The 9,406-nt window shown below is 38.9% G+C and overlaps 1 protein-coding gene across 1 annotated transcript; it reads left to right on the forward strand.

Annotated features, from left to right (window-relative positions):
• Positions 1–675: 675 nt before the first annotated feature.
• On the forward strand, positions 676–8,904 carry LOC110980555 (NF-kappa-B inhibitor epsilon-like). Its single transcript, XM_022237364.2, has 4 exons — positions 676–1,480; positions 3,031–3,136; positions 3,359–3,614; positions 6,198–8,904. The coding sequence occupies exons 1-4, from the start codon at positions 975–977 to the stop codon at positions 6,611–6,613; spliced, it is 1,284 nt and encodes a 427-aa protein (XP_022093056.1). The 5' UTR covers positions 676–974; the 3' UTR covers positions 6,614–8,904.
• Positions 8,905–9,406: the final 502 nt, after the last annotated feature.

A 9,406-nucleotide genomic window follows, 5' to 3' on the forward strand; every position in this document is an offset into this window, starting at 1 on the left:
GAGGGGAGCACGACGTTCGACTCGGATGAGAGACACTATAAATTATTGTTTGTGTTCCACTAGCGGATCCAGAATTTACGAAATGAAGATGGAAACCGAACAATCGAATGAAGCAATAGTTTCTCGTTATCTGGTCAAGTTTGTATCTGTCAAATGGGGCATACGTCGGCTCATGTGATTCTACCTCCATGGTCGGCTGAACCCCGACCCCGCGACGACGATGTCCGGCGAGCATTAATTTTGTTTTACACAGCACGCTGGGGTGAAAAGACTTGAATGAAGGCTAATATGTGGGGGGGGGGGGTGATTTTTTTTCAAAGGAGATATTTCCACCACTGATTTCTATAATAAAATCTTTCCACAAGAGAAGCGCCCTCAGGGTGTGAAAAATAGTCTCCTCTCAAAACCGACAACTTTTATAACTCTTGTGTAACAGAAAAAGAGTTCAGTGACAGCCAATGTGCACCCTTTTAACATTTTGATTCATTGTGTCACAACATGATGAAATGGGCCCAACCCATACATGTCATCGACGTTCACCCATCAATGGTCTCTGGTTTTTTTCTCTCTGAGTTAAATTCAACGGAAAACAATCATCGATGGGATTCCCCAGAATACGATCTTCTCATTGGCTACATTTACTCACGTGGCCTTTATACCCAATCAGCAAACGATTCAGTACAGGGGATTCCCCAGCTTGGCCGGCGCGGTGAATGCAGGATACGTTGCGAAGATCGACAGTTTTGTACAAGGAATTCAGCGTGACAGACGTGCTCATTTCTGGTAGCAAACTGCGTCGTTTGTAAGGAAATCTGAGTGATTTTGTGCTTTTTATATTATATTGCTGACAACTGCCTGGTCTTCAAAGTTAGCAAAGTTAAACGAACAGAACGTACGGCTGCTTACCATTAACTCACAGCGGCCATTTTGCTTGTTTCGTTTCTCTGGCGTCCAGCTTACAAATTGTCCTGAAAATGTCTCTACCGTGTGATGTTGAGACAGATTGTGCTATGGAAAGTCCGGCCGAAGCCTCTAGTAAAATGAAGAATCTACCATTCGACCCTAAATACCGACACCTGTCTGGAGTGGGGACAAGCGACAGGTTTGACTCACACGACTCGGGCATTGACTCGTACCGCTCTGTGGATTCTTCGTTTTGTTTCAGTACTGACTCCGGGCGTACAGAAAGCCCTCTTACATCGATAAATGAACACGAATCCCCACTCTCACAACGACTGGGCAATCTTCACATTTCGTCATCATTAGAGAGGTGCAAGGATCAGGAATCACGGACAGATACTAAGCTAAACACAGCAGTAGATGACGAAGCTTTTGTCGATAGCCCAGCAACCGGGGAAGGGATCAGTCACCTCAGTGGTGTAGAAGCCTCAACGGTAGTTCCAACGGATGAAACAGACCGTTCCGGCCACGGTCGGTATCTCACAGATGATGCCTATGATCAGGACCAGGAAGGAGATACGTAAGTTAAATCTTAGCATTTTGTTCAGTACGTGTAGGCCTATGTGAAAATTTTGGAAAGATGGAACTTTTAAGGAGTCAGGAACAGAGATTTACAATTTTCCAATTAGCAAACTAAATTGTATCAATGTTACATTTTTATATCTACCTTGCTTTAATGATTAAGCCAGACATGACAGAACTTGTTGAATTTTTATTGTTGTAAGTGCATCATTTCTAGGTTTTTCTCCTATTGCCAAGTCAGTTAGTTTTAGATCTGTAAACCTTCAGCCACATTGTTGACTTGCATGCGAAGGGGAAAAAACCCAGGGATTTCCCCATGCCACACACGCAGTTCTCAATAAATGGGATGTGGTGTTGTGTAGAACTGCCATTTGTCACAATGAGATTTATGTGGGCGGTACTTCCAATGTATGCGCATTATTAATCATGTTCATGCACGGTACAGCTAGATGATTTCAAAGCACTTGTAATTTTCAAGTCATGAAAAAGAGTTTGCTCTTAAATGGACTCGGCTAAAAGTTGCATTTCATTTTATAAGTCATTTTTACAACCCATGTAGACCAATAAACCTGTGAAGGGACAAGAGTTCCATGTTACACCAGTTGGTACACTGAGCACAAATCCTATAAGACTGGTCAGAAAAATTGTTTTTCCGAGTAAATACCTCAACATTTTTGCTGCCAAATTTGACTTTATGGGACATTTTTGTTGCCTCCAGATGGCTAACAGGTCATTACAGGGAAAAATTGTTGGCATCTGTACATGGATTTCTTTCCGTGTAAAGTTATGAAATGTAAGTGTCATTGAAAGTGAAGGTTGAATTTGTAATTCTGTTTATGTCCCTGGATGTGTCTAAAAGTGAAACAGTAGATTGACAATTTAATCGAAAGTGATCAGACATCTCCCTGGAAACTGAACAATAGGAAATTCCACAGGAATTCCCGGAGAGAACCTGACATTTTTTTCTAAAGTTTAAACTGGTGAACTTACTGGATGGAAGTTTTCACTGAGAAATTCATTTCACATACATTGTGTTGGGGGGTTGGGCTAGAACAGAGTTACACAATTAAAACTCTATTAGCCACAAAACTTTGCATGTTCCCTTTCATGGGAACTGCAAATATCAGCTTCATGTACCATAAAATGTGATGAAAGTTAAGGCATGTACATGTAGGAGACAACTTGGAAGTCTTTGGGACATTGATTTTGATATTTTTGTGAATTATTTTATCACAATAGTAAGCTGTATTTGCTGTTTTCAGTGATGCAGTGTCCACGAAATGAGTGAGCATACATGTTACATGTTGTAGCATACACATGCACCTCTTGTACTAATGCGTGCTGTCCAGGAACAAAAAACACATCAATTTTCTGATCTATTTATTTTCCCTTCCTTAAAGAGCATATTAAAAGCCTCGAGGGGGGCCTTAAAAGGTTACACCCCCCAAGAGAAATGGGTGTGGATCTGTCTTGGAGTTGTGTGCTTCAATAAATATTCGGATTATAATGCTCAAACAAATTTAATAAAGTTTTTCTATTTGTGAATAGGCCACTTCATCTTGCAATCATCCATCAGAAAGAAGACATAGCTGTGAATTTCATCAGATTAACATTGGACCCTGACTTGTTGAACATCAGAAATGATTTGGCACAGGTATGTCCGGCATGATATTCTCTTGTTAACAGTCATTGTCAGTATGTTTTAATTTGAAAGCAGACTCACCATGTTTTTTTGCTACTAAAATTGACAACCTGCATTTTCTATAGTTTTTACCACTCCAGAGTTTGCCTAAATGAAAGGCGTAAGGGACCTCATAGTAAAATCATTCAGAACTAATTAACTTGAACCTTGTTTGGCCTATTTTTTTCTTCACAGACTCCTCTGCATCTGAGTGTGTTGACTAGACAGCCGGTAATCTGCCGGGCGCTCATTCTTGCGGGAGCACAGGTAGATTCCATTGATCGCAATGGTGACACTCCTCTCCATATCGCTTGCAAGCTGTCCGATGATGGATGCATCCGAGCGCTCACCGAAAGAATCTCACCACTGGAGTTGCAGAAAGGGATGGTCCAGCACACTGCAGCCAGGGTACAGCAACTACCACAGGATTTGGAACTGAGAAACTTTGAAGGCAAGTTCTTTCTTGTTCCTTTCAATAACTTGACTTGAAAGTGGATCATTTTCAGGGTTCCAGCCAGTGGAGGTTAAAATAATAGCCAAGATTTGGCCAAAAGCACATTTTTTAGCCATTTTGGGTTTTTGTTCGCAATGCAGGGTACATTTAAAGTCCACCTTTTTCCTGACCCGTTGCTCAAGATTAAAATCAACGTTTGTAGATACTCACTGTGGTGTGATGGGCGGGGATGGGGCCACCTCCTTAGTAACCCTGCACCATTTAGGATGAGCACCCCCACAAATCAAAGTCATGTGATTTCATGTTACTTGTCCAAGCTGCTACAAAAAAAACCCAGAAATCTTGCAAAGATTTCTACATGTAGATGCAACCAATTCATTTGATTCAGTTTTAGGGAAATTTGTAATACCAGTGTACTGCAATGGGTCTGTAATTTCCAGACAGGATGTACATTGTAAAAAAGCTTTAACAACACATGTAGCTGTTTGGAGGAAACAGCAGTAGATCCGACAATAACTGGATGTCACACTTCCTTTTTGGGTGGATCACTTACAATATTAACAGTTAACAGGTTACTGGAGTTGAAGGTGAGGAGCTGCCGCTAGGTCCAGTTTGACTTGGGGCTTGCTCACCCTGGGGATTTTCTTCTGTGGGGCAAGTGTTGAAGGATATTTACACTGATTTGGAGAGTCCCTGGGAATTCACCCTGAATTTTCTGGAACATGCAGCAAAAGATATCACTGACACATTGTTTCTCAGGAGTGGAAATCCCCTAACAGGAGACATGTTCAGTTGAACACCTTTGTTTCAAGGGATGACGCTTGCATGAAAATTCCCTAATAATTGTGCATGCACGTTATAAGTTGTATGATGGCTACATCAACTACTGGAAATTCATCCATGAATATGATAGTTTTGTGCATTGTTTCTTTATCCAAAGTACACACTACAGACATCTAAAAGTTGTTATTCGTTACATTGCTTAAGGTCAAGCTGTGCAGTAAAATACTATATTGTTGTGGTATCAGTGCAAGAAGGTCGCAACTTGGGTTTGTTTTGTACATGAACTATGACCTTGTTGCACTGATGTGGCCTTTTGTTTTTTATTTTACAAGTAGCCTCAGTACTGGATGTTGATATTTCATGCTCACCAGTGCATTTTACTGGGCTATACATAGTCTTAGAAATGTTTTATTACTTTAATAACCCCTAATCTCCAACCATCTGTCTCCTTTCAGTGGACTTTATTTTTCTACCATCAAACTCTTGAAATTCAAATTTCATGTACTTGTTTCTTGGGAGTTCAGACATTCCTGAGTCTGCCTGTAGGTTTAATAATGAAGTTAGCTACATGTATGCTGGTGTTTTTGAAAGCATAACTGGACACAGCTCAACGCTTCAAGACCCTGGGAAGACCTTTAAACAAAAGAATTTTGTATTGCAAAACAAGAAAAATCCCCTTGGAAAGCCCCATGTGGGAACCTTGGAAAAACCCATGCATTGTAATAGGAACAACTGATACCACAACAAAAAGCAGTGGTGTATACTTAACAAACATCTGGCATTCTGCCCAGTTGGTTCAAAGGTCAACTGTTGAATAAGCTAAAGATATTAACAGCATAGGGGAATCCCCTGTCAGACTACCCAACTAAAAAGAAGCGGATTTTAGTCAGAAAAACCCCGGGAGCATAATTGGGTTCACTTATTTATGATTTTTTAGTTCCCAGATGAAATAAAAAATACGAGGAAGTTTTATAGACTACATGTAGATACTAACGAGTGAGTGGTCTGCAAATTAATTTTGTTAGTATTTTGTTACATCTGATTGTTCCATGCTACTTGTACATGTATCCGTGATATTTGTCTGATTCAAATGAAACTTCAATGAATACTACAATAATATATGAACCTTGGTGCATTTTATGAACTCACTACATGTTTTAGCTGTCATCTCCAAGTTGTTTTGGAAATGGCTAGCTAGGGTTGCAGGATTCCTAGGAAATATGGATACAGCAAATTTCCCTGGGTTTGTTTTAGAGCTTTTGCCAGAATGTTGGGATTACTCAAGTTGGAGAGGGATTTTAGAACTGTTGATCTTATTGAGGTTTCCCAGCAGCTTACTTGATGCTGCAAAAAAAATGTGCTTTTAATTCAAAATTTGGCAGAAAGCATTCAATATAAAAAGATTCATTTTAATGAAGCATTTTTTAAAATCAACAGCTGCATGTTGGCATGATTTATGAGGTGTTAATGTGTGTGTAAGATACAAAGTTTTTCTTGTAAAAAGACCTAACACTACATGTACATCCTTTCTTTATTTTGTGCATTTGTACAAGTGTACCATAGGATACATAACAGTAGTATTGGACCTTTGGTTCATTTGCATATGATTTGCATAAAGATAGATAAAGTCACACAAAACAAACATTGCTGACAATGAAATTGGTAACTAATTTTGAAGAACCTCCTATTATGGCTGGGGTAACATGTTGGGTTATAATATTCAAGGTAATAAATATTTATAAATATAATATTCTTTTGCTTACTTTTACCAACTTTATCACGGTTGTCTCATTACAGGGTTTACATGCATCCATATCTTGGGGTTCCTTGGTGATTTGGAACACCTGGACTACCTAGTCCAACTAGGTGCCAACATCAATGCCCCAGATGGCAAAAGTGGCAGGACGGCTCTTCATTATGCTGTTGAGATGGGCAGCCTCATGCTCACCCATCACCTCGTCAATGTGTTGGATGCTGATGTGGATGCCATGACATATGACCTCTGCACACCTTTACACCTAGCTGTGGGCCGTCAGTTGAAAGCCATAGTAATGCTGCTCGTTGAGAGTAAGGCTGATACAGATGTTACCAACTTTGAAGGCGACAGGCCGTGTGATCTCTCTGATGACAGTCAGATCATGATGTACGTGAAGAAGCACCCTCATGATGACAATGAGATGATCTATTCTGACATCAGAATACAGGGACAGTAAAGAGTGAATTCCTCCATGGTTTTTCAGTCTTGACTAAACTGTGTATTAATTTATAAAATGCTTTCTTTTCAGAGGGTTGCTGTGCATGGAGGAAGCATTTGAGGATTCTTCCTGTGTATTTACCTGTAACTGAATGTACATTAATTAAGTTTGTATTAAAACTTCATTACAGTTTTCTGTACAGTTAGGTGTTAATTGCATTGAATAGACTGGCATTTGATTTTTCCTTAAACAGAACCTTTGTCTTTTCATTGAATCATGAGGAATCAGTACATTGAAGGACATGCTAGTTACAGTAGCATCATAGGCTAAAGTTGCTTCAAATAGCGATACAACAGTAGAAGATTCCTTGTAATTTATGCCAGGTTCAACTGCTTGATGTGGGCACACTTATTCCGTAGTAGTTAGCACAACTACTTTGCCATCCACTAACAGTAATGCTGTACAAACACTTTTCAAGACTCACCAACTCAGGCTTTTTGTCCTCACAGATAACTTGAGGTAACATTGCCCCTTTTTCCAAAGAAGGCTTTATGTCATAACATAAAAAAAGCCAGATTTTGGTCCATGATGTTAACTGCAAGGCTTGCTACCACAAACCTTGTTCTTAATGTGCCACCTTCACCATGAAAGTTTCCAAACTCATTATACATGATGCTCTAATTGATTACATAAGACAAAAAAACAAACTCTGTTGAAATCAGCAGTGCACCACCTGTAACCTAAAGTACACTTTCACATATTGGGAATTGAATCAGTAAAAAAGTAACAAACACAAAGTTTGAAAAAGGCCGGTGCTGTAATAATACAGCACATCTATTTCTATATAGACCGCTCTAAGCCATGCAAAGATGCAGTTTTGGTGTACATACCGGTATAAAGATACGTAATGGTGGTATGTAATGATATAAATGAATTGTATTCGTAATAAATAGATTTTGGGTTTTGCTTATATATGGCTCACTCTTAGTTTTCCTTTTCAGTCATTGACAAGTTAAGCATTGTTTTATATATATATATTAATTGAATTTGTTTCAAACTGTATAATTCTTAATTCATAGAAACTTTTTGGAAATTACATTGTACATGTCGATGTGGATTACTAGGAGACAGTGAGCTAGGAGTAGGTTTATGGTGTTAATCGTACAGCCTCATTCATGTACGTTTGATTGGAGTTTTACAAGTTTCTTGTACTGGAGGGAAGTCTGTCCAGAGTAATTTGAGAACCAAATTTAAGAATTCTTTATGAAAAAGATACAAGTGCGTATATTAGTGATTTAGATGTATACTAACCTGCAGTGTTAAGACATCAGACAGTAAAAGCAAAACTACTGCATGACAGTCGATCGCATACCTTGTATTTGACACAAAAAAACAGTTTTCGTCTTGCTGTAATATGGAAAGCCTGCCGCATTTTGTTTAATTTTCACATAAATATGACAAGGAAAACAAGAAGCGAAACTGAAGGACCAAGTGGGTGTAATATTGAGAGCTGTCTGAGTCACAGGGATTTCCCTTGTAATTTTAAGCCCCAGTCTTCTGGTTGCATTTCCTCCTAAACCAGGTAGTTCCGAAATAATTGTCCTAGTTTTTGTTCCCTGCAAAGACAAATTTATATAGGTAATTTCGAAGGTTCTATGAAGTTAACTTGGCCATAAAGGTTCCAGTCATATCTAAAATTATTTCAAATGAAGTTGGCGTAAATTCATGTTGTATTTCTGTTAATCCACGAGTGTACAAATTAAAGTTGTAGGCCAATTGCATTAACACAAATCATTAATATCAGGAGAAGACTTATCGATAAGAATTAAGTAATTTAACGTTGTAATTTTTGTTCACAAGAGCTCATTGTTTTACCCATATATTATAATTTCTGTATCGTTAATCCGGTATAAATGGAGTTTTACTGCTTATTTTGTTCAGAAAAGTCGTATATTACATTTATTAAAGCACCAACATGCCCCTTGCATGTCCCAGTACAACAGCTGAGTTTTTCCTGGAGAAGAGCGCGATTCGAACTTCAATACACGTGACAGATATATTTATTGGTGCTAGTGCCACGTGTATTGGGTATTGATGAAATTGGCGTCGAGGACCTTTTTGTTGTCGTTTAATAGCCGAGTGCCCACTGACAAATCTCCAAACGGAGCAATTCGAATTCCAAATGGATAGACACTGTACTGGGAGTCCTGGAAAGTGCTGAGATTTATGTTTAGTTTGCGATGTAAAAATGTTCATAACTGACGTTCTTTAGTATAATAAAGTCAATGGTGAGACAGTGTACGACTACATGTACATGTAGTTAGTGTAATTCTGTGTGAGGTTACTTGCCATTCAAGACCAGTGTTTCTTTCAGCACCAATTTTTCCAATGCATTTTACTAAAATAAATTATAATTATGACCTAACAGTGCTAGCAGAATCTTAAAATTCGTCAACTCTCTAGCCCTATCCGACCCTCTCTTCAAAGTATTTGCTGATGTTCTTTCTCAGGTAGAGTGAGTTTCACCATATTAATTCTACCTCTGTGGTTTCACCAACGCCATATGTAAATGTACCAACCTGTCCTTGGATCGACCTACGTGCCTTTTGTCACTACGTGTATTTTGCAAGTAGCAGGCAGGGGGTGTCGATTTTTAAAAAAATTAATTCCACGTACTCACCTTTTTGTTTCCAGGAATTTTGTATACGGTGTGTCTAAACAGCACGTGTTGGGTACTTTTGTTTAGCTGAATAGAGGTCAACAGAACGAAGTCGCAGCTTGCATGATGCAAATCCCTTACAAATTTCCCTG

The sequence above is a fragment of the Acanthaster planci genome, linkage group LG01 (assembly GCF_054643075.1).
Source record: "Acanthaster planci isolate LZ-2023a linkage group LG01, COTS_SCS, whole genome shotgun sequence".
NCBI classification, from domain to species: Eukaryota; Metazoa; Echinodermata; class Asteroidea; order Valvatida; family Acanthasteridae; genus Acanthaster; species Acanthaster planci.